At 56.7% G+C, this 25018-nt stretch overlaps 1 protein-coding gene across 9 annotated transcripts in view; it reads right to left on the reverse strand.

The window, feature by feature from the left end:
* Positions 1 to 4693: 4693 nt before the first annotated feature.
* Positions 4694 to 25018, reverse strand: part of ARAP1 (ArfGAP with RhoGAP domain, ankyrin repeat and PH domain 1) — a 67563-nt gene continuing 47238 nt past the window's right edge. For 5 of the 9 annotated variants that reach the window (XM_086678229.1, XM_086678231.1, XM_086678230.1 and 2 more), the window contains 23 exons: positions 24577 to 24662; positions 23214 to 23396; positions 21945 to 22119; positions 20636 to 20770; positions 18191 to 18326; positions 17817 to 17919; positions 16768 to 16963; positions 16445 to 16496; positions 16164 to 16327; positions 15804 to 16016; positions 15438 to 15543; positions 14857 to 15004; positions 14682 to 14768; positions 14526 to 14594; positions 14102 to 14219; positions 12611 to 12724; positions 12235 to 12380; positions 11676 to 11708; positions 8039 to 8121; positions 7240 to 7290; positions 7015 to 7078; positions 5612 to 5761; positions 5318 to 5473 (listed from right to left, as the gene is read on the reverse strand). In XM_086678229.1, coding sequence (XP_086534355.1) covers positions 5429 to 5473; positions 5612 to 5761; positions 7015 to 7078; positions 7240 to 7290; positions 8039 to 8121; positions 11676 to 11708; positions 12235 to 12380; positions 12611 to 12724; positions 14102 to 14219; positions 14526 to 14594; positions 14682 to 14768; positions 14857 to 15004; positions 15438 to 15543; positions 15804 to 16016; positions 16164 to 16327; positions 16445 to 16496; positions 16768 to 16963; positions 17817 to 17919; positions 18191 to 18326; positions 20636 to 20770; positions 21945 to 22119; positions 23214 to 23396; positions 24577 to 24662 — 2657 coding nt within the window. In that variant the 3' untranslated portion in view covers positions 5318 to 5428. The other 4 variants (XM_086678232.1, XM_086678234.1, XM_086678233.1 and 1 more) reach the window with 4 other exon arrangements.

Below are 25018 nucleotides of genomic sequence, written 5' to 3' on the forward strand. Positions count from 1 at the left end.
GCCCTAGGAGGAGGAAGGCTGTGCCCACCCAGGCTGTGTTGCCATGACGCTAGTCTCCATGGTGCCAGGCACACAGTTCTCCCTTCACCCAGGAGGAGGGGCTGAAAGTGACAGGATACGAGGCAGCTCAGGTCCCTGGGTCCCCTAGGCCTATCCCTGTCTCCGTAAGCTCCCCCCCACACACAAGGTCCCCATCCTGAGCCCCTCAGGAGGGAGGGCAGGGAGGAAGCACAATTTCTACCTCAGAGGGCCAAGAGTGACAAGAGAGGACTCAGAATGACTGAGGTGCAGGAAGACACAGACAGGAGCACAGAGAAGTGGCAGAGGGAAGGACAGAGAAGCTGAGGAGAGACGGAGGGAAAAGCGGGCAGTGGGGAAGAAGGGGTGGGAGGGAGGATGCTGTAGTTACGGAGGCGGATGTGCCTCCCAGGCTGACAAGTGGTGGGAGGGCCGTCCAGCCCATCTCTTTGGTCTCAGTGTTTTGAGGTGGGTGGTGGTGGGAAGAGAGTGGAGGAGGGGGAGCAGGGGAGGGGCAGTTTTCCTAGAGAGCTCTGTGGTGGGGGCGTTTAGACACGTGCCATGCATGTGTCTGTGTGCGCGCACGTGCGGGCATGTGTGCATCTGGAAGAGCAGGCTGAGGTGTGCAGGCACGTGTGTATAGGGCATGAGTGTGTGTGTGGCATGTGTATGCCTGTGCCACTGTGTCTCCAGGGTGATAAATACAGCAGTAGGAGCTGTAACCAGGGCAAAGAAAGTGCGGAAATTTCCACAAGCTGAAAGTGGCATGGGAGAGGGGACACGCTAGGGCTGGACCATCTTGGGCTGACCAGGGGACCCTGCTCTGATAGCTCTTCCCCAGGCCAGTCCCTAGATGGGTGCAAGTGACCTGGGCACGTGAACACACATTCTAAGTGCACACAGTATAGCAAGATGGAAGAACAGTCCAGAAGAGCTTCCTGAAAGAAGTGTCACATTGGAGGAGAGGCTGGGAGGTTCATGTTAGCTGTACTTATTATGTGTGTGTATGTGAGACAGACAGACGTTTCCCAGGTGCGAGCCTGGGATCACTTAGGCCACAGAGCTAGCTAAAGGACTAGGAGCTATTCCTTTTTCTGGCTGGGGAAGACCCTGAGGACTCCATTTGTCTGGAATGTAGTTGTATTTCAGAGGCAAGAGAGGCAAAATCCCCAATAGCAGAGGCACTGGGGACAGGCCCTGGGGCACTCAGCTGCAACCACACAGGCTGCTTACTGCAGGCTCACATCACCTTGCCTCTGGTTCATGCCATTCCCTCTTCTGAAGACACCTTTCCCTCTTAACTCCACCCACAGAAATATGCTGGTCTTTTTAGCCTCACCCCCTCTGTGGAGTCTTTCCTGATCAATACACCTACCGGAAGGGCTTCTTCCTTCCCCCACAGCATTTACTCATCTGCTCCCCCTCATGGTTCAGTAAAGCACTGCACACAGTAGGTGTTCAAGAAGTGCTTGTTGAAGTAAAATATATCGGACCTAGGGGTGCCTGGGCGACTCAGTTGGTTGGGCATCAGACTTTGGCTCAGGTCATGGTCTCCTGGTTTGTGAGTTGAAGCCCTGTATCGGGCTCTGGGCTGACAGCTCGGAGCCTGGAGCTTGCTTCAGATTCTGTGTCTCCTTCTCTCTCTGCCCCCCGTCCCCGCCCCCCGCCCCCTGCCCCTGCCCTTCTCTCTCAAAAATAAATAAACGTTTAAAAAAAATTAAAGGGGCGCCTGGGTGGCGCAGTCGGTTAAGCGTCCGACTTCAGCCAGGTCACGATCTCGCGGTCCGTGAGTTCGAGCCCCGCGTCAGGCTCTGGGCTGATGGCTCGGAGCCTGGAGCCTGTTTCCGATTCTGTGTCTCCCTCTCTCTCTGCCCCTCCCCCATTCATGCTCTGTCTCTCTCTGTCCCAAAAATAAATAAACGTTGAAAAAAAAATTTAAAAAAAATAAAAAAAATAAAAATAAAAATAAAAAAAATTAAAAAAATATATATATATATCGGGCCTGAAGACTGGATGCTAGGTCTCCCCAGACATGTTTGAGAAGGGGATTATCAGGGGACAGTGTTAGGTACTTCACACTTACTAGCTCATTTAATCCTCCCATTAGTAGCTACTATTAATATCTCCAAAGCAGATGAGAACAGTGAGGATCAGAGACCTCAGGAACTCAGCCAAAGCTCCAGAGCTTATAGATGGGAGTGTCGGCATCTGCCCAGCTGGCATCCACACCCATGCTTTTCCAAAACAGCAAGCTGTGGGCAGGGGGCTCAGGAGCCACCAGAGCTTGAGGCCAGAAGAGAAGGCCTTAGCTCCAGGTCCCCCCGCCCCCAAGATCTGGGGGAAGCAGGGAGGAGGCAGGGCTCCTTCCCAGTCCCATTGATTTCCTGCAGAGCCTGGGGATCTCCTGAGGTCCAGAGGCCCTTGAAGGCTGCTGAACACTTTTCAGGGTGGGCAAGTTGAACAGGAAGGAGATGGCATCCCATATCCCATCCCATCTCCCAGCCCTTCCCCCGTTCTGTCCCTACTCTCCATCCACAAAGCCCTCACCACCCAGGCTGACTTGCCACAGCCTTCTCTCCCAGGGCTCACTGTGGTCCCCTGCAATCAGACCCAGACTTGGGTCACCCAGTCCTCTTCTCCCAGCATCTCAACCCACCCTCACGCCAACTTGCACCCCTCCCAACCATGTGTACCTGGCAAGGCTTCCACTTTTCAGGCCCAGCTTTGGGGAACCTCAAAGAAAGCCTCCTCCCTCTCCAAGAGTTGCTCCCTACTTTTCAGCAGGTCCAGCTCTGGGCTCCTCACACATCTACCCTCCACACCCCCACCCCCACCCCCAGCCCAACCTCAAATAATATGTGAAAAAACCACTCAAGGTCCCAAGAAGCCCCATTTCTAGGAATCCTTGTGGCCACAACCAGCAGAGCCTCCTGGCATAACCCACCCATCACACTGCTGTCATTGCCACAATGCATTAAAGTTCAGGCCTGAAGGCTCCCGTTGGGATGCTATCCCTGATCCCAAGGGTTAGCACTTTAAGCTATCATTAACTCCTGACAGTACAGATCCCCTTCCCCATGGGACACACCAAGTGGAGAGAGCAGAGCCGAAGTCAGGAGGGGTGTGGAAGAGGGAGACACCCCTCTCCCCTACAAAGTGGGATAGTAGAAATGGACCCCAGCCCTGATTCAGGAGAGTTATGGGCCCTCGGGCAAGTTGGCTCACTTCTCTGAGCCTTTCTTCCTCTGCCAGGAGGAGACAGTGCATAAAGCACAGGTGCTGACCCACAGTGGGTACTTGGAAAAGAGCTATTCTCTCCTCCTGGCTCCTAGATCTTGGGAGTCCAAAGCACTGTGCTGCCTTCCAGAATATCACTAGTCTTGGGGTTAAAGGCAGGGCCAGGTTCCACCCCACACTCCAAGAGAGCAAGGTCTGGGTCAGCACCGCCACACTGGGGCCCCCAGAACCTGTCCTGGGACCTCCAGAACGTGTCCTGGGACCAGCCACATTGAGCTATCCACGGCTGCCCCCTGGTGGGCCAATTCAGTCACTGCAGCCAGTCCCTGAGCCTGTCAGTGACACTGGCAGCCTAGCATGGGGCACTTCTAAGTCTCACCCACCCTCTCTCTGCACCTCAGAACTAGCTGGTCGGTCTGAAGTCAGATCCTGGGAAGAATTCCAGCCCGTGAGCACTTGGACAACAGTCTTGGCCTAGCTGCAGGCAGGCAGAATGGTCATTCAATCTGTCAGCCTGGCCTGGAGCAGCCCGGTTAGGGCAGGATAAGAGTGGGAGACTCCAGGGGCTTAGCCCCAGCCTGTGAAACTGACCAGAAAACCCATTCCAGTCTGGCATCCACCTCCCCTTCTCAAGAGACAGGAACAAGGAACCTGGAATCCAGGACCCCAAGACCCCATCCATATACACAGGCCTCCCCAGGGCTGGATCACATGAATCAGAGATCATGTGACCCATCTCCACCCTGTTTGCCCAGCCCCACTGGCTGAAGCTAAGGCTGGGAGGTCAGCCTGTCTGCCTGCCGGGCCCCTGGAGAGAGGCCGTTAATGAGGCTCCAGGCAGAGGCAGGAATGTGGTGTCTGGCACCTTCCCAGGGAGTCCCAAATAGGTCTCTGAACAGCTAGTTATCTCCCCCACTTGCCAGGGCCTTGTCTTCCTGGAGGAGACAACCAGGCAGTGCCCAGTGAGGACAGCTTCCTGGTGCAAGGCAGGGCCCTCCTCCGGAGGGACATGCACAGGGATAAAGGGACACTTCTTCCTAATAAAGCTCCTGTGACTTTGTGACCTCGCGTTTCAGAGGGGCTGGTGAGGGGCTGCCCTGGGTCATTCACATGCCACACCCAGGCCCCGGCCCAGACTCTAGACTACAGCAGGGAAAGGAGCTCGGTCCAGCTGGGGTCTGTCCTGGCCAGGGTCAGGACCGGTATTCCCCACCCTGACTGCACAGGCATGCACTGGGGTGGCATGGAGCTGGGCCGGGGCTCTGCCTGGGGCAGGAGGGAGTGGCTAAACAGCTCAGAGCCTGGAAAGAACAGGGCCCACGCCCCCCCCGCCCCCAACTTCAGGGTACTAGGCACTCACCTCTGGGCCTCCTGAACTCCTGTCCCCTCCTACACTGGAACACCTGAAACCCCCAACCAATCACAGGCTTCAGCACCGTAGGATAAAATATACAGATATATTTATATTATCAAAAGGCCCCCAAAGTGGGGAAGGGGCACCAGGCGGCCTGGGCCCTCCCAGTCAGCCTAGACCAGAGGAGGCTCCTCAAGTCCCCCAGCCCCAGTTCTAGGCTATAGAGAAACTTACCCAAGAGCTCCCTCCCTATCCCAGCTGAGTGTTCCTTTAGAGCATCCACTTTTTGCTGTTCTGGAGTTTGTGACAAGAGGGTGGGCTCCCTTCCAGCGGGGGCCCCAGGGCTTCGAGCCTCTGCAAGGATGGTGGTCCTCCAGAGTTTCTGAATGATGCACATCCCATCTCTCCAACCCCTCAAACTCAGGGTGGGTGACCCTGGAGGGGGGAGCAGGCCAGGCCAGGAGGAGCACCCAGACAACAGATGAGGGGTCCTCCTCAGGCAGACCCTGCTGCCCCCCACTTCCTGGCCAGGGAACCCCATGTTGCAACAAGGATGTGGGATGTGGGGTGCGGCTTCCTCATGCATCCCCTGCCGGTTCACACCAGGCACGCAGGGCACGAGGGTGTCTGAACAGGAAGGCTTCAGGGCGGCAGAGTCTCAGAGCCAGGGGCTGGCTTCTGCGCTCAGACGTTGCGGAGGAGCTGTGGGAAGGTACAGAAGCCCAGATTCCATAAGCACTTTGTGAAGGTTCACAGGGACCAGCGGCCCTGCTGAAGCTTCTGCAGCTGCTCTGTAGTGCTGGCTTGGGAGTGCTCAGGTCAGCCGGGGTCCCCAGGGCCAGGTAGAGAGGGGGCTCCTGAGAGCTACATGAACCAAAAGAGCCCGTCAGGACTGCTAGGAGGCTGGAGGGAGGGGGCCAGGGGGCAATCGGGTGAGTCAGGTGGGAGGCAGGCAGCAGCCAGGTCCCAGGGCTCTGCCCATAGGGATGGAAAACTACTCACAGAAAGGGGGTCCGCAGCAAAGGCGGCCACACTCCTTCGCATTTCGTTCTCACTGCCGCGCAGAGGGATCAATGAAACACTGCCCAGCCGGACCTCAGGCACTGCCCGGGATACACGGGAGGGCTCCGAGGGCCACACCAGGCCGTCATGCTGGGGAGCAGGGGAAGAGGAGGACACTCAGCTCACCCAGACACTCAGCTCCAGATCCACCCACCCTTCCCAGAAACGCCTCCAGCTATGATCTGAGGTGACCCTCTCAGCTTTGATCCCAGTCGATATGAGAAGCAGCTGTTAGGAGAACATGACTGTATCCCTGGCAGAACCCAGCCAGTTATGTTACTCAACAACCCCCACCTCCAGGTCCACAAACAAACTGCTCCAAGAATGCAGCACCAAGAAAACAGTTCTAGAGGAACATGTGTGTGCTTTCTTTCACCAGGAACCAACAAAACTATAGAATCTGCCTGTTTCTCTTCAGGCTTGACTACCAGGAAGCTCGGGGCTAAAAGAACTCAGCCCACAGCCCTGGCACCGTTCTGTCAGCCTTTTCCCTAAACAATTCTGAGCTCTGGTTTAAAATCTGTGGCTTAAGTCCAACCCCTCCCACTCCCAACCCCTCACCCCAGCCCTGCTCTGGCTCCAAGCCCCTCCTAGCCTGTTCCCACCTGGCCCACTGCGGCAGCCACCTCACTCCTTCAGCCTGTCCTCCCCTGCACGCTACATCTAGAATGAGCCCTCTCAGACGCAAACTTGCACACCGCTTTCTTGCTTAAAACTCTCCCTGAAAACTGCTGACTAGGTCAAGTTCAGCTCCCTTTGGCATGGCCTTCAAGGCTCTTTCAGATCTGGCTCCTGAATCTCTTTCCAGTGTCAACTTCTGGTACTCCTGGCTTCTCTTTACACCCCACTGGGCAATCTGTGGTTCTGTTGCCATGCCTTTCAATAAACTGTTCCTTCTGCCTAGAAGCCTCCCCGACCTGCCCCCGCCCCCCCACCTCCAACCGCCTTTGCTTGATGAAGGCTTCCTCATCCTCAGACTCAGCTCCTATGACACCCCCTCCCTGCTGCCTTCCCTCCACACCCACCACCTCCAGCGGGTAGGGTCCCTGGGCTTTTCTCTATCTCCATACACTGACCACATTGGGCTATTTAACAGGCAACTTCAAGGTCTGTTTTCCTTTCTACATGGGGAGTGCCTGAGGGCAGGGGTCTGCACTCTGTCTCTAGCATGCCTGGCTTGGGGTTGCACCAAAGTGGACTCTAGGGAGGGTTTGCTGAGTGAAGAAAAGAATTAAAAGCAACTCAAAATCTCCTTGATGCAATTGATGCCCTATGTAGTGAAGAAGCAAACATACCCATTCTCCATAATGGAAGCCTCACGGGACCCCACCCTGAGCTGGTACCTGCACAAAGAGGAAGGTGGCAAACCACTCCCGGAGCTCCATCTGTGTCTCACAGCAGAGGTACCTGCGGGGCGGGGCAGGGCACGGATCTGGACACTGCCAAGGCTGAGCAGCCTGCCTGGCTCTCCAGGCAGGGTGCATATATGGACAATAAAGGGACCCAACCAAAGGGAACATGCAACCATCTCTCCCAACCTGGGGTCTCAGGCCAGGGCCCTTACTCACCACTGCTGCTTCTCATGTTTCTCTGTCTCGTGCACCACTGTGAAGCCCCAGCTGCAGAGGAGGGGCAGATGGAGTCACTTGCCAGCCCACAGAGGCCTCCCAGCCCAGGTGCCCGGGACGGAGCCCAGAAGCCTGGGCCAGAGCCGAGGGGCACAGTTCAGGGCCTTCTTGCAAGCACGGCACATTCTGGCCACAGCTTCTTCCTCTCACAGTTCACACCAGCCTCCCAGGCCCTTGGCTCCCTATACCCATGCCACCCCACCCAGGCCTGCCCTAGTCTCTGAGAGACAGCTAGGCACAGCCAGCAGATGAGAGGAGAAAGTCAGAAAACCAAGTCTGGTGGCTGTAATTAACAACAATAATAGTGGCTATGCATCACTTTTCCACTTAAAAGCATACTACAACCACCCTTTGAAACAGGTGCACCATTATTTTCCACATTCTACACATGTGGGAAGTGAGGCACAGGAAGATCCCTGAGATAGTCAGTGACAGGATTTCAATCAAGGCCAGTGGTTCTCAAACATGAGCAAACATCAGAGTCGCCTAAATGGCTTGTTACCATACAGACTGCGGGCCCCACCCCCTAGGATCCATGACTCAGCAGGTCTGGGGTGGGACCAAGATGTGGGCTGCTAACATGTTTCCAGGTAATGCTGAGGCTGCTGGTCTGGGAGACCACACCTTCAGAACCATGGTATCAACCCCTGTCAAGTTCAAAGCCCCCACTGTGCCGCAACCCCACCCCACCCCCACCCCAATCTGTTCTGAGCTCTCCCAGGCCCCAGCCCCGGCTAACCAGGTGGGTGGCCGGAGTTTCTTCTTCACTCCCAGGTAGACTTTGAGACTCCTGACGGGCCACTCCTTCTCAGGCCGGTGACTCTGGGGTGGGGGCAGGCAGAGGGATGACACTTCAGTCGGTCAGGGTGGGAATTGGGGTGACTGGGTACCTCCCTCCTCCCTCTTCCCACCCCCCCATTTGCATCCCAGCACAGGGAACCTCCTGACAAAGCCCTTCCTGTTCACAATCCAGCCCAACTAACCTCCCCACTCCCCCCAGGTTTCTCTCCCTGCAGCAGCATCAGACAGTCAACCCTCAGTCCCCGAGGCAGCCGTTCCAGCAGGACGACCAGGGAGTGATTCTCAGTCCCTTCCTGCTGCCCTACAAACTGGAGAACTGACTTGTAGCATCAGCTGAATCAGTTTGTCTATGGAGGGAGAAGTCTGCACCTCGCCCTCTGGCACCAAACTGAATGAGCGTGTATGATCTGAGAGCCTCGGTTGGCTGCTTGGGTCTGTTTGTCTCCGGTTATAGATTCCTCGCCCCTCTCCACCCCACGGAGGCTCCAGGGTTGACCGTGTGAACAGAAGACCTGTGGGGTCAGCAATTACTAGCTCTTTGGTTCCACGAGGGGAAGGCTAATGACTCAAGCTGAAGCAGAACTGCTGTTTGGTAGACCAAAGGAAGAACTTTCCAGTGGTCTAGGTCAGGAAGCAAGAGACCGATGTACTGGGGAGAGGCACCAGATCACTGACATGCTCACCTCTGGCCCCCACCTCTGCATATGGGTCTGGGGTTGGAAGGAACAGGCTGGCTCCGAGACAGAGGTATGGGAGCAATGACCCCCAAGGTAAAGGCTAATTGGAAGTCAAGCTAATGAGCCTTCCTTCTGCTCTGGGAGCCACCTGCTCGAAGCCCTACCCCCACCAGGCTCCCGGCACCAGTAGGGCACCAGGATGGATGGTAGGGGAGGGGGACTCACTTACAACCAAAACTGGGGGTCAAAGTTTGAGCCACCTCCACCCTGTGCCCACCATTGCTATTAGCCACCCCCAGGCATGGCTCCTCAGCAGGAACAAAAAGAAGGGACTAAGGGATGGCCAGGGAGATGGAAAGTTTCAGGGATTGGTAGACTCCCTGTGAGGCTGCAAAAGGATGGGCTGCCTAGATAAGTGGAGACTTGGGTGCTGTCACAGGGAATGTGGTTTAAGAGGGCTTACTAGAGACCTTTTACCTTGCTTTTGCCCTGATCCTCCCTGAGGACCAAGTGCCCAAGGGGGCCTGGAAGAAACTGGGCTGTGGACAGGGAGGAAACCGGGCAGTGGGGTCGGAAACCAGGCTGTAAATAAGGGGTGGGCAAATACAAGAAAGAAACCTCCAAGCCAGCAGGAAAGAAGCAAGGCTGAGAGTGCTGAAGAAGTCAGACTGCAGGGTGGAAGGAACCAGGTAGTGGAGATGGAAAGACTTGAGACAGAGGTTGCAAAAGAAGTTAGGCTGTAGACATGAAAACAGCAGGCTCTGGGCACGACAGAAGAAAGGACGTGGGGAAAACCCGTGTTGCAAGTATGGAAGGCAGCAGGCTGAGGGAATGGAAAGCAGGCTGAGGGCTCGGAGGAAGTTGAGCTGTGGGTGCCAGGGAGGGAGAACTAGAAGCAAGGAGTAGATGAGTTGACAGTGGAAGGAACAGGCTCGTGGGTGTGACAGAAACAACGGTTCCAGTCAGGGCGTGGAGAGAATTGTGGGAATCAAGGAATTCAAACCAGGCTGTGGCTCCCTGAAAATTCGAAAAAACAATCCTCAGGCCTCCACTCCCTCAGGCTCTGGTGTGTGTGGTGTATGCGCAGCACATGTGTGACAGGAGTATGGCTGAGACAGGAAGGTTGAGGGGGAGATTTGGAGAGCGAGGGGTACATCAGACAACGCAGGACTTCGTTTCTAATCAAAGAGCTCATGTTTCCAGCATTGCTGAGGTATGAGGTCACTGGAAAGAATAAAATTCACCCCTTGATGCTCAAAGACCTCTGCTGGAGCCAAGACTGTTCTAGAATGTGCCTTTCCCAGGTGCTTCAAGGTCTTTAACAATGGAAGATGCCCAGGCCTTGGCCTGGGTATTCGCATATCCTGAATTGCTGGGTGTTGTCCCAATTTCAAATATTCTGTTCTGTTCCTCCATAAAATAGCAAATGCCGGAATTACCAACACCTCAGTAGCCAAACCACACCCTCCTGGGGCTTCTGTCAGGGCAGAGGTGTGGCTGCCATTCAGAGAGCAGCACTGATCAGCTCCGCCAAAGAGTCCCTGTTTCCTGTACTTCAAGGAATAAAGAGCTCGAGCTCTGATGGGGCTACCTAGAGATGGCCTTAGGCAAGGCACTCGAAGCCTGTTTTCTCACCTGTGAAATGGGGATAATACCCCTCCTCCGGAGGACGCTAGTGGGAGGACATGTCCTAGTATGTGGAGGGCTGGGCACCAAACCTGGCTCACTTAAACATTAGATCTTTTTCCTTTCTCTAGTTCTCGTGCCATTTCCCCTCCATGCTAAGGGATTAGCAGCTGCTTTTTCAGGTGCCTCAGCCACCCTCCTTCCTCTCTGCCCACAATGATGGTCTTGCTCCGCTCCAAGTACCATCATAAGGAGGGCATCAGGGAAATAACATCCCAGAACCAAGGGAGACTGAGTGGAGGGGTGAACAGGCCCAGAAGTAAGTAATCATAGAGGGAGGCAAAAGAGAGAAGAGGAGGCATTGCCTACGAGGATCTGTAGGAGCCCAGGCTGCATTAGTAGAGGTATAATGTGCAAAGAGAGGGAGGTGAGGATCCTGGTCTATCTGCTCTGCTCCCTCCATGACAGCTAGGCCTGCCCAGTGTCCTCAGGAGAGGCAAGGGACAGGAAGGGCTGGAATCACTGGTGGGAATAGCTATGGGAGATCCGGTTAGACCCTTGGATTGGAAATACATTTCCGCTGCCCATTACTACAGCGCATCTATGCTCTGTGGCCCCTAAGGCATCGCTGGAACCCACAGGGGCATCACAGGTGGCAGGTTCTCAGCTGAACTTGAGCAAGGGCCTTCTCCCGGCAAAACTATCCCTCTAGGGATAGGGCAGTCCCAAGGGAGGAGTGGATAAGCTCCCCTCTCCCAGAAGTGTGCATGTAAGGGTTGGCAACCAGCCAGGGAGGCTGAGTGGGAACTCCTACCACAGGTGAACTATACCACAGGCCCATTTAGTCTCACCCCAGCATTTTAGGATCAGGGTAGTAGCACGGGCATTCTGGTAGTCTTGAAACTCTCTCCATGGTTGGGACAAGGATGGCTCCAGGGGTGGCAGGAGATGAGGGTCAGAGCTCTAATTCAAACCTAGGGGCCTCTGATACTGGCTCCACAGCCTCCACACCTAGTCTTTTGGAAAACTGTAAAGCATCACACTGATGGGGGCTCAACCTTCTTGGGAAAAGGACTCTGGGGCATGGGTGGGGATGAAGGACAGGAGCCCAGGACACAAGCCCAAAGACGGGAGCCAGTGCTGATAGGCAAGAGGGCAGGGAACCATGCCTGAAGGTAGCGAAGAGCTCTGGCTGTGTCCCCACGCTCCCACCAGGCTCACTTGGCCCCCAGGTGGTGTAAGGCAGCTAGCAGTTGGCCCACAGCTACTCACGGTCTCAGGGGCCCCGCTCCATGGCCTCTGGCTCTGTTTGATAGAGGATCAGAGTTATGGAAGAAGGAGATCCGGGTCCACAGCCAGGACAGTGTGTGTGGTGGTGCATGGCGGGATGTGGCAGGTATGTGCAGAAGATGTTGGGGGCAGGGTGCCAAGACCTGGGAGGCCGCCTGGCATGTGGACAGAGTGGGCATGGAGGAGGTACAATCTGTGAAGTGACAAGATGTGCATGGGCCACGACGGGGGCTGTCACCACATAGCATGTTCTTGTGGGTGCCGTGACAAGGCACAGGCACAGGTGAGACAGCATGAGTCTGACGTGATGGCACCAGAGACTAGCGCCTAGTGGGGCTACAGGGCACAGAAGAGCGGCCACCGAGGGCCACAGCAGAAGATTCCTGAGAGTCTATAGCTCTCCTCCACCACTGTGCCACCCCAAGACCCCGCGATGGGGTTGCTCCCACTGGCAGACACTGGCGAATGTTTGTGAATGGGTGTGTGAGCACACTTGGGTACAGACGCTCATTGCAGGGCACGACCCCCTGGGGTCACTTACCCGGACCTCCTTGTAGAGCCGCAGGCAGCTGCTGTTGAGGATGAAGTATCGGTCGTGAAAGCCACCTGAGGGCAGGCCCAGGCCCAGGAGGCTACGGTCCTCACGGAACTTCATCATGCCGTGCTTGGTGTCGCCTACGTGGCTGGCTGGGGGAAGACCGGAGTGGGCGTGGGCTGCACCAACCCCCTGCCCATGGATACAGACACCCAGGGGTGCATCCCAGGATGAAGGAAACTGCCCCAGCCTGCCCCGGCCACCAAAGAGGCCTGCCCACATGGCACTTTCTGCCCGAGCTGCTCCTGCCTGGGCTTCAGATGGAGGGACCCACCAGCCTGCCCAGCCCTGTAGGCGCCACCCACCCAGGCACACCACCTACCCAGGTACAGCAGCATGGCCTCCATGGACTGGTGCTTCTTCACCACCAGGTAGCTGTCTGTGCCCAGCCCGTGCAGGATGGGCAGCACCTTCTCCGCAAAGTGCAGGGGGCGCTCTGGGGGGAGGTCACACCCGCTGTTACTGAGGGACCGAGGGCTGGCACACCCACATATCACCTACACGTCCATGAGCACCACTCCCGCCACCTACCAGCGCCACAACACATCACCATCAGGACTACCCTTTCCATGCTCGAGCTGCAGGTCTGACACAACTGGCTGGGACCAAAGCTGTTCCAACCGAAGCCAGTGATCTTTCCCGTGTCCTCGTTGGGGAAAACACCACCTGCCGAGCCATTCAAGCCAGAAACACAGCTTCCTCCCCCTCTTCCCTCCATATGTTAAATCTCTTTACTTCTGTCCATCATTGTTGCCACGCTGGCTCCTGTTACCATCTGTCCTTGGACTAATACTGTGGCTTTCCGAGGGGTCTCCTGCATGTGCTCTCATTCCCCTCCTCACCTCTCCCTACCCGGCGGCAAGTAGCAACCTCTCCAAACTCCCAGTCACTAGCCCTTCAGAGGCCTTGCATTGTTGTCGGGCTGGGTGGCCGCCTCTGCCTCTGTCTTCAGTCCCACCCCATGACACAGCCCCCTCACTGCCCTTATCTCTAGCTCCTCAAAAGGGTGATGTCCATGGTCACCACAGGGCCTCTGCCTGTGCCGCTCCCACTGCCTGGAGACACTTTTCTCCCCCTTCACCAAGCAACTCCTACTCTTCACCTCCTAGTGTAGGGACTCTGTAGCCAGAGACCCCGTTACAAGCTCTGTAGCCAGAGACCCCGTTACAAGCTCTAGGCAGTTATCACAGTCTCAGTTGTATGTTTATTGCTGAGGCCACAGGATTAATGTCTATTCCATGCGAGACTAACTCCCATGAAGCGGAGGGGCTGTGTGTCTGGCACTCAACAAATAACAGTAAAACAAATGGACAGATACACCCTCATTGTCCACTGCCATTAAGACCACCCTTCATCCTAAAATGCCTTTATCACTGTCTTTACCACCAAGGTTCCCTCACAACACCGTCACAACCACCCTTACAAACACCACCCCACCCCACCCTGCCTGACCCCTCTTGCACGGTCATCACCACCTACTGCCCCCTTCACCATCAGTCCCATTATCAAATTCAGCATCGCCACCCTCGCAAGAACACCATTCTCACTGACACTGAGAAAGCACCGTCACAGTTGATACCATCAACCTCCTTCCCATCAGCCACATTATAGCCATCACCTCAACTCCCCCCGGCCCCCCACCATGCCACCACCACCATCATGGAGGTGACAGTGTGGAAGCAGCATCTATCATCCAAGACTCCCTTGACCACCACTGTTGCCACGCTGTGGGGTAGGGGAGGACAGACTGGGGCAGCAGCTCAGACAAGTACAGGCCACACCATACCCTGCACAAATCCTGGTGGCCACCTACCTGCCTCCTCCCTCTCATTGACCTCAAAGCAGGTCCAGTAGTCCCTCTCCCTGATGCCCACATTCCTGCGATCCAGGATCTCTAGGGTGAGCTCCTCAGCTGTCATGGCTGCTGGGATCTGCAGTGGCCAAGGAGGAAGAGGTCAGCCTACCCTGTTCCTGCCCCTGCTCTCCCACAACCTTGCTGTGATCCAGGGGCCGAGCCCACCCTTCGGGTCCTGGGATACTAGAAGGGTGTCTCTAAGTGGTCCCGATGACCACTGTCTGGGGAGGAGGCAAAGAGACAGGCCCTGGCACCAGCCAGACACAGGTTCCAAACCAGGGCTCCCCTTGGGATAGAAGCCCTGCTCCCCTGGTCACCTGAGCCTGTGCCTGGCCCAGCCTGACTTCTCTGCTCCTCTGGCTCCTAGGTCCCTAGCTCTCACCTTGATATGCTGCTCGGTTTCCGCCTTCTTCTCCTCCAGGTACACTGTGCAGATGAAGTCACCGGCATGCTGTGAAAAGACAGGGCTCAGCTAGAGGCGGGGAAAGTGGGTGCAGGCAGCTATCCCGAGCACCCTACCCCAGGCCCAGTCTTTCACCTGGGTCCCGCTGGCAGTGCCAGCCACACGCATCTTCACAATGGCAGTGATCTCTTCCCGCTGCTTCCTCAGCTCTTCCTCATCCACCTGGGAGGAGAAAGACACAGGAACAGATGATCACTGCCACCCAAGGGGCCCGTCCCTGCCCTCCAGTGCCCACTGGCGGGGGACGCACGCTAAACACCACCACATAGTGGCCGATGAGGTCTTCTACCACACGGCCAGCCTTGTAGTCCTGTCCATCTGTCTGGAAGAGCGTGGGTCCAAACACAATAGCCAGGTTGTGCGTGTTCATCTGGTTTGTGTCTGAGAAGCACTGGACGCTGGACAGGGGAAGACAGAGCCCTGAGTGAGAAGTCCAGCCCAGAACCTCCCCACTTCACCTTCCCAATTCCAGGCAGGTCCACAACTGACTCCTGGAGGGAGGCCAGGGAAAGTCCTGGTCAGAGTGAACCACCAGTTAAGGGGAGATGGGAATAGTCTTTCTGGCCATGCCGTAGGTCCTGGGGAGGAACAGAGCTGGGAAGCTGGGAGATTTGGCCAAGGTCCCCTGGGTCCCAGGTGAAACCACCTCTATTCTCCCACCCTGCAGGAAGTAAGTTGGGAGACAAAGGGTCCAAGATCAGGGCACATCAAAAGTCCACATTCAGTTCCCAGGCCTACCTGGTTCTGTGGGGAGGGCAGTCAGCCAGGAAGGAGTAGAAGAATCTTTTCCACCCCAACCCCCCAGAGCCATACAATAATAATGTTCCTCACCAGTACAGGTGGCTGATAAGGGCCTTCACTGTGGCTCGGTTGACTGGAGGCAGATGTGCCAAGAGCTCTCTGTATCTGGAGACTTTCTCCTCCTCGTCCTCAATCTCTGGGTGGGGGGAAATAGATCAGGTCAGGAGGCCCCCCATAACCACCTCCCCTGTCCCACCCTTCTGGCTGCTCTGCCTTTCCTCCTAGGTGAATAGCACTTCCTGTATGGAGTGACAAGGGAAGGAGAAGCAGAGGGAGTAAGGGAGACGGGGCATGCCTCATTGGATGGGAAGGGGAGGGGTGGGAATTTGGAGATAGGAGTGGACAAGTCAGCAGCACTAGCCTGGGTCTCAGGCTGGCAAGGACTACAGGGCCCACCTGAGGCCTCTAGCCAGGCTAGGCGCTGGGCGCGAGTGAAGAGACCATCGGGCAGGTCTCGCAGGAAGCGCTTGAGTGCTGAGGAGACATCGTCTACATGCTGCTCGCCCTCCTTGAGGCGCACAGACCGAGCGTCCTGCCGCAGACTCTCCAGCAGCCGCTGAGTCTTTGATGTCTGCCCACACTTGCGGTAGATGCCCTCAGAAGTCAGGCCTGCAGAGGGGGTGGCACTGAGCCGGGGGCGGGGCCTCGCAGCTAAGGTCAGAGGGGTCCTGGGAAGGCGGGGTTTGGCCGGTGGTGGGGGAGACGCAAGAGGTCAGCCTCCCTGGGCGGGGTCTGTGTTACAGGGGCGGGGCTCACCACACTGCGTGATGTAGTCTATACAGCGGTAGACGATCACTGGGATATCTGAGTCTCCGAGCTGCTGCTCCGACAGCGTGTCCCCGGAGCTGGCCGCTGCTTTCTGGATGGCCCCCAGCCAGCCTGTGAAGTCCAGCCGCCGCTCCCCCTGGATGTACAGCGTCCTGGGTGTGGGGGGGATAGTCAGTCACTTGGGAGCCTACCCCTGCCCTACCCCTCCCAAGCCTGTCAGACAGACTGCCGCGGGCTTCTCAGAGCCCCCCAGGGAGGCCAGGGCTCACCTCCTTCGCTCCACCAGCACCAGCACCTGGTTCTCGCTGTCCCCTTGGACGGCTGTGGAGGGGCCGGTCGAGGTAAGGCCTTGTTCATGGTCCCCAACCGACTCCCTCCTGAGGTTCTCTGGGCACATACATCCCTGGGACCCACCCATCAATACATGGAGTCGCTGAGATACACCCCAAGGGCAGGAGAGGACATAAGAGGGCAGGCTGGCTCCTTCTGGCCAGGCCAGGGTAGAGTTCAGACTTCCAGGGAAGGGCTGGGGGCCTGGGAGCCCAGGATAGGGTGCCCTGGAAGTTGGGGGCCCAGGTCTAGGTCCACGCACAAAGCTCCTGCAGTTTCCGAAGTTGGAGCGGCTCCTCGCAGGGCCCCTCTGGGAAGACAGCACGGAGCTCGGAGCCAGTGAGGGAGAACCAGCCCTCCTGGGCTCGCTGTAGGCTCAGGCCAGCTTTGTAGGGTAGGCGCCCAAGCCGCTCAAAATCCCGGGCCAGCAGATCTTCAGCCAGGGGAGGTATGAACGCCTGATGGGAAGGCCAGAGGAAAAGGGGAGGTGGCCAAAGAGACCGCATCAGCCAACAGCAATGCCGGCCTCCCCCCTCCCCCACCCCCACCCCTTGCCCCAGGCTCTTTGGCTTGTAGGCATATACCCATTTCCCACCTTGCTGCCTCCTCTCTTCCCCTGGGCAGGACCTAGCACAGTAAATAAACTCAGGTATCATGCCCCACTCATACGCACTCTTATGTTCCCTCCTCAGGAAAACGTTCCCAGACACCTTCAGGGATGCCCCTTTTCTGCCCTCTATTGCGGCACTGACCACAGTATTCTTGCTGTCAGGGACCCAGCTGTCTCCCCCATCAGCAAAGGAGCTATTGAAGAGCCAGGACCAAGACTGGTTCATCTGGGTTCCCAGAGCTCAGAGGACTAACCGTCAAGGAGGCTCACAGATGACTGATCAGAGACCGAGTAAATAAGAGTCACAGGCCCTCACAGCACAGGGGGACCCAGAGGGCACCTGGCTCTAATCCCCAGGACAGAGCTCTGCAGCCTCCCTGCCTCTTTGCTCCTGAACAAGATGCTCACTCTTCCTGGAGTCAGCACTATCTATCCTAACATGGCTGTTACACATTATTGTATTGGGCACCTGTGGAGTGCAAAGCTCACAGCCCTTCTTCCACATGGTTGAGACCGGTCTCTTGACGTCCCCCCGAGGGGGCTGCAGATGCTGACATATCTGGCTCTTGGCCCCAGAAGCCTGCCCTATGTCTGCTCCCTCCATTCATGAGGCAGGAGAGATGGGGTACACGGGATCAGCCGGGAGATCCCACCCCAGCCCCTGTCAGACTTCCCACACCTGTCCACTAACTCAGGCCCACCTTAGCAATGCACTTGACCCACTCACGAGCCAGCTCTGCACTCTCCAGACCAAACAGGTACAGCCGCTCTCCCTCCGTGTACACCTCAAAGGTGTGCTCAAAGCTGTAGATACACAGGTCAGGATTCAGGCCCACTCAACCCAGCCATGACCCACCCTGCCCAGCCTTGCCGCCATCCCCTGCCCCCTGCCCTTTCCCTGGCCCCATAAGAAGGGATGGGAAAGTCCTAAACTGGGGCCTCCGGAGGCCCACAGGGTTTGCTCTGTGACCCTGGGAAGGTTCTGACCCTCTCTGGGCCTGTTTCCCTATCTCCTGAATGGGGGCTTGGATCCCACAGCAATAAGAGTCTGTGATTCTGCCCCAGGGATACTCACCCGTGGGTGTCAGGAGGGGGCACTGCCAGGCACACAATCTCACTGGCTCGAATCTCACCGTTGGGGGTCACTGCCCGCTCATTCTCATAGTAGCTCAGGACCCCGTCGCTAAGGACACACCAGCGTCGGCTGAACTCTGGGAAGAAGTTGGGCAGGGGAGCCATGAGGGAGCCCCTGCCCTCCCCTGAAAACCCCCTCTGTATCCTCCCTGGGCCCCGACTCCCACCTGACTCAGGTCCTCTTCGTTCTAACTCACAAGCTTCCCCTGATTCCATCCTCCTCCCTGCAGCCTGCCGCCCCAGCCCAGCCCACGCCTCTCCCCTGAACCACTGCAGTGACTTCTTCATTGGTGCCTCGACTTGCTTCTTCCAAGATTCAAAAGTGATCTAAGTAAAACCAGACTCCGTCCTTCCCGTGCTCAGAACTTTGCCATGCTCCCCTTATTCTATACACCTCAGACTGGCATTCAAGGCCCTGCTGGGTCTGCCCCTACCCTCCTCTCCAACCACTTCTGGGCATATACCTCGCCCTTCCCACTTTTGCTCACCTTGTTTCCTCCACCCACACCCTCCATCCTTTAAAAGAACAGCCCATATGTCACAGAAAGTTTCCATGCCCACCCCATGCTCCCACCCTCCCCTGCCAGTGACACACATTGCTCTATGTTTCTTCCTATAATGGCACTGAGAAAACTGACAAGATCCCATAAAGGAACAGCAATGGGGATCTGGACCAGGAAAGGCAGGAGAAAGAACAGAATGTCAAGGCCACGCAGGCTTATATAGTTCGTAGCATTGAGCTTCACATTGGCTCAGAGCTTCCTGGCATCCAGGGCAAAAAGGATGACTCAAGCAGTTACATAAATGACATTATCAGGCAGAAGGAGGTAGACGAGGGGCAGTGCCCCAGGGGCAGTGAGGTGGTGAACAGCACAGAGTTCCAAAGAAATCTCTTTGGGTATTAGAGGGTGTCACAGAGGGGTGCTGAGGGACGCAGGGAGCAATGGTCTCAATAATGTTCCCAAAGCAGACACTGTCTCTTGTCCTATCTGCGAGGATATGCCATCTGCCCTCTGAGGGCAGTGTGTCCCAGAGTCTGCCCCCCAGGCTGGGGCCCTCCAGAAGCAGCAGCCCTGCCTCGGTCACTCTTCATCCTGTGATGTCTGTCAAGTGCCCACTGTGCTAGGAGCTGTTCTAGGTGCTGGGGCTACAGTGGTGGCCGAGAGGAGCTTATATTCCAGTGTGGCACAGAGAATCAATAGATACATCTATACACAGACAAATTAACATCAGATAAGTGGCATGAAGTTAGGGTAAAAGTAAATAGAGCATGCTAATTTGGGTAAAATGGTTATGGATGAAGTCTCTAAGGAGTAACATTTTTTTTTTAATGTTTGTTTATTTGAGGGAGAGAGAGTGAGAGAGCGCACGTGTGTGTGGGTGAACAGGGAAGGGGCAGAACGAGAGGGAAACAGAGGATCCGAAGTGGGCTCCATGCTGACAGCAGAGAGCCCAGTATGGGGCTCAAACTCATGAACTGTGAGACCGTGACCTGAGCCGAAGATGGACGCTTAACTGACTGAGTCAACCAGGCCTCCCTCTAAGGAGTAACATTTAAACAGAGACCTGACTCGGGGCACCTGGGTGGCTCAGTCAGTTAAACATCTGACTTCAGCTCAGGTCATGATCTCACGGTTGGCGAGTCCTAGTCCCTCATTGGGCTCACTGCTGTCAGCGTGGAGCCCCTGCTTTGGAATCTGTCTCCCTCTCTCTGCCCCTTCCACTCTTGCTCTCTCTCTCTCAAACATAAATAAACATTAAAACATTAAAAATAAAATAAAATAAACAGAGATCCGACTGAAGTGAGAGACTGATCGTGCAGATATTTTGGCGAAAATCATTTTGGGCAGGGGGCAGAGCAAATGTAAAGGCCCTGGTGGAAGTAAATATACATGTCTGAGAAACAGCAAGGAGGCCAGTAAAGCTGGAGCAGAGTGAGTGAGGGGAGAGGGGTCAGAAGTCACAGGGTGGGAGGGCTGACTGGCAGGTCCTTGTGGGATATGGGAAGGACTGCGGATTGTACTCAGAGCTGGGGAGCAAATGGAAGGCAGAGAGGACGAAGGGGAGGAGCTCTGAGCTTAGCTCTGTCTGGCTCTAACTATCAGAGGCCCAGCACCCAGCAGGCGCTCAATCAAGGCTTTTATAGCCTAAAGGCACTCTAGCAGTGACTTGCTCCGCAGTGCCAGGCCCTGCTCCCACCCCTATTCGCCCATTTATTAAGCATCTACTATGTACTAGAGACCACATCCTGGAAGCCCTCTAGGGTGACTCTGCCAGAGTATACTTGGCACCCTCCTTGGTCACCAGTGCAGACAGCCCTGGCTTCTCTGGCCCGGCCACCATGCCAGAACACCATGGCAAGAATGGGGTCTGCCCAAACACCCACCTTCCCGGGCACGGCGGTCCTGCAGCAGCTTGGCGGCAGAAGCAGTCTTGTAGAGGAAGCCACTGTGGCTCACAGTCGGCAAGACAACTGAGTAGTGCTTTTCCAGAGGCTTCGCTGAATCCAGCCGAGGCACCTCTTTAGGGAAGGTGTTGGGGGGGTGGGGTGTATGGTGAGGAACAGCTGCTCGTGCTCACCATCCCAGGGTGTCTCCCCTCGCCCCTGCCTGGGTCGAGCATCCGAGCTTACATTCAAGCCACCAGTCCTCTATCACCTTCAGGGTCTCAGTGCCACATCCAGGGCTTTGCCCAAGTCATTCTCCACCTCCTCCCGCTTGTGCAAATTCCACCCTAGTTCCAAGGCCCAGCTCCAGTACCTTCCCTGCCAGGAAGCCCCCCAACTCCCCAGCCCAGCCTACCCCACTTTCTCTGTTGAGGCACAGGGCTAGCACACTAGAATGAGGGGTCTTGGCAAACTCACTAACAATCCCCAGAAGGAGGTCTGTCCCAGACAATGCAAAGCCTAAGGAAGCAGCCCGGCTCCAGTCCCGCTCCCAGCGGTCCCAAAGCTCAAGCCAGCTGGGTGGTCTCCTGTGCCTCCCTGGACACCTGGGCTTGCTCCAGCCCAGCACACCCCACCCACCCGTGGCCACGAGCCGAGCTCTGGCCGCTGAGCTCCACCCTCAGTCCTGGGATATGGCCCCAGAGGCCAGCCCCGGGCCATGACCGGCAGGGCTCACCCCCGCCATCCCCTCCTCACTCACCCGGAGAGTGATAGCCAAATGGGCCCCAACCCCAGTCTGTGACAGAGCCCCACCCAGACAAAGCAGCAGACAGGGCTGCCATTGTGGGCCACTCGCACATAGAGAAATGCAACCCCCACACAGCAACTCAGCTACTCTGTACACACACAAACTCCAAAGCCCTCGACACCCCCAGGTGTGAGGAAACACAGATCTGCAGCAGCTCAGAGATGCCCAGACGGTGGCAGGCAGAAGGCCCTGCTGCAGGTCTGGGCGGGACCCACAAATCCAGAAAGAGATGCAGAGACAGACACAAAGGGACACACGTATGAGGGGGAAGCCAGATGCACAAATGTACACTGACATGCAAACCCAAACAGACCCCAAGTCACACACTGTTGTAGGGCCCCTCAAGGAGCTGCTATCACAGCCCACGTGGTACACATATCTAACCCCACAGGGTGATACACCGCTTCTGGTGACCCCCACCCAGCACCCCTTTCAAAAGGCCAGACGGTGGCAGCAGGGAGGCCCCATCCCTCAAGGTGGACAGTCCCATCAGCCACTCACCCGTGGTCCGGTTGTTCCGTAGGAATTCCATCTGCAGCGCCTGCCCTGCCTGCTCGGCAAGAGCCAGGGGCGTGGGGGCCTCAGGGTCCCCTGAGAAGCAGTTGACTCCAGCCCCACAGCCCAGGAGAGCTTGGGTCTCAGCCAGGTCTGTGGTAGTGACTGCAGCACACAGAGCCTGGGAGGAGGGAGGAAGAGGGAGGGGAGGGTCAGCCTAAGTCAGAGTGGGGGGACAGTGGGAAAGGGGGCCTGGGGGAAGAGAGGAAGGGAGTGGAAGGAGTCACCCAAGTCTGGGGGCCCATCCTCAGGTTGAAAGAGAAAAAAGGCAGGAAGAAAGCCAGAGAGGAAAGGGGGAGGAAGAGAAAGGCCAAGGGGTTAGGAGGGTAGGTAGGGGCTGCCCTGCAGAGGCTGGGGATCCGAGTGGCCCAGGGCTCACCCCTGCTGGCAGCCCCTGGGATCCAGTCAGCCGCCAAGCCTGTTCTCTAGAGGATCTCAAGCTCCCTCTGCCTTGTGGAAGGGCAGAGCGGGGTGCTTTGTAGCTAATTCCTCCCACATTTGAATTCCTCACTGCCTGCCCAGCCCTCTCAACCAATGGGAGTTGCTGCCCCTCCTAGCTGGAGGGCTAGACTGGGCTGGGCTGGGGGCTGGACGCCTGGGTTCCTGGGAGGTGGAGGTCTGGCTCCCACTGGGCTTCTAGCTAGACTGAGCCTTCCTGGGTGGGGCTGCTTGGGGGGAGGGGCTGAAGGCCAATCAGAGGTCACAGTGGCATCCCCCTGCCTCGGAGCAGGCTACCTCCCACTCAGGCTGAGCCAGACCAGGGCCCGGGGCTTGGCTCCCAGCCTGTCAGGGCCTGGGGCCCATGTGGGGCCTCATCTTGAGTGGGGTGTGGATGGGGGGGGGGGTGGGTCAGAGCAGCCAGCTGTTTTTCATGAGCCTGACAGGAAATAGCATCCCCATCAAGTTCACTCCTTTTGGCAGGATTCACAAGGAGCAGGACGGTTCGGGAGACAGAGGAATCAAGAGGGGAGGGAGGCAGACAGATGCTGGGGATGTGGCCTTGGCCCAAGGGTCAGGCCTGACTCCTCCTTCCTTTGCTCCAACTCTCCCTGTGGCTCAGGCAGGGTCCTTCTGCCCTCTGGGCCTCAGTTTCCCTATATACCAAGCTCATCGCTCTGAGCTGATGCAAAAGATGAGTTGAAACACAGAGAGCAATGAGGGGAGCAGAAAGAAAGTGGGTGGTCTCCAGGAGCCCCAGAGGCCCAATGCCCTGACCTTGTCCAGTTCCTCCTGGTTGCCAAAGAGCGGGTGATAGCGGCGGTACTTGCCCTCACGGTATTTGGCCTCCAGGTGGCGCCGCCGGGCACTGGGGCTGCTGCTGGGCTGCAGAGCCTCACTGGGGGGTACATTGGCTGCCCAGAAGCGGTTCCCAGGGCCATTGCCCAGCTGTAAGAAGAGCTGTGGGTTTGGGCAATAGGTTAGAGAGGCAGCTTATGTCCAGAGGCCCGTTCTTATAAAATCTTCGAGGTTGTCAGTCAAGGGGCTGGGAGAGCCAGGCCACCTACCCCCTTTCCAATCCGGGAAGCTGAGGGGCAGCCTGGCCTGCTGGTGGCTGTGAGCCCAAGCCTAGTCCCTCAGCTCAACGACAGGACGAGAGGCAGACCGAGGCAGACCGTCTGCCAGGTAGATGCCCCAGGCCTGGTGCCTGGTTGGGGGCCTTACTATTTCCCACATCTGGAACTCTGTATTCCTGAGGCTATCACAGCCTGGGCAAGGGTCACGGGTTGGGGGCGGCGGCTGACCTGCTAGCCAATGGAGTGGGTAGGGATTTTGGAAACCTCTCCTGTCCTTGACATTCCTCTCTGGGCTCAGGGGAGGAGGAGCAGGGGCTAATGCTGGGGGGCAGATGCAAGAATCCAGTAACCAGGGGACTAGTCTATTAATCCCTTCATCCTGTTGATCATTCATTCCACAGCCATTTCCTGGGCCCCCCACCCTGCCTCCTTGTCAGGCCCTGTGTGGGGTGCTGGGTCACAGAAGAGAATAAAGCAGAAACAGGCTCCACCACCACCGACTTACTCTGTGACTTCGGGCAAGTCATTTTCTCTCCCTGAGCCTCAGTGTCCTCATGTTTAACCTGGGGATTCTAACCCTAACTCACAGGAGATGTGACACCCAAACTGAAGCGTGGCTGGGGCTGTCAGGTAGGCCCGTGTGGTCAGCCTCCCGTTGCACGGTTCTCCTCTGTGACCACCACACGTGTCAGTACCTGGGAACCCCAAGTACACAGGCACATATGCACATGTAAGTATGCCCCCAAACGTACATACTCACACCCACTGGCATATGTGAGTGAAGATGAAACAACATTTTAGGCTCTGCAGGACAGTTTCTGTGGTATATTCTTTTTTTTTTTTTTTTTTTTTTTATAACCCTTTAAAACTGTAGAAACATTCTTAGCTCACTGGCCAGTTTGCTGACTTTGCCAAAAATCAACTTTTCCAAAATCCCCACCCACTAGATGATCCCCAAGGTCTCTTCTAGCTCCAGGGTGCCGGGGTCTGTGAGATGGGGGAGACCCAGGCAGTAGCTGAGTGGAGCTGACCCCAAATGTAGGCGGCGGGCAAGGCCTCCCCACCTCAATGAGTGTTTCCGTCCACACCTTCCTGTCCATCTTCAGGCTCCGCACCTTGGAGACCCCAGCGCCTAGGCCACGGTGCTCCCCTATAGACAGAGGGCTAGACTCAGGGTCATGGGTCTTTAGGGCTCTCTCCTTCATATAAGCACTAACCTTCCCCCCATCCTTGCCTCCCCATAGAGCCCATCCAGGGCAGACAGGGAGAGGTCACTCACACACCACTCTGGAAACCAGCCACGCATCCCCCTGCTCTTGGCACCACAGAACTGAGCCCTGTAAAGTCACCTGGGCTCCTGCAGCAGTGCCCCCGCCCCCCCCCCCCACCCCCCCCCCCCCCCGTCACTCCCCACAGGCCACTCTCTGCACAGCCCAGCCAGAGTGATGTTTTTGATCTTTTTTTTTTTTTTTTAAGTAAGCTCTATGCCCAACATGGGGCTTGAAC

The sequence above is a fragment of the Puma concolor genome, chromosome D1 (assembly GCF_028749965.1).
Source record: "Puma concolor isolate L17-30 chromosome D1, mPumCon1.1.hap2, whole genome shotgun sequence".
Classification (NCBI taxonomy): domain Eukaryota; kingdom Metazoa; phylum Chordata; class Mammalia; order Carnivora; family Felidae; genus Puma; species Puma concolor.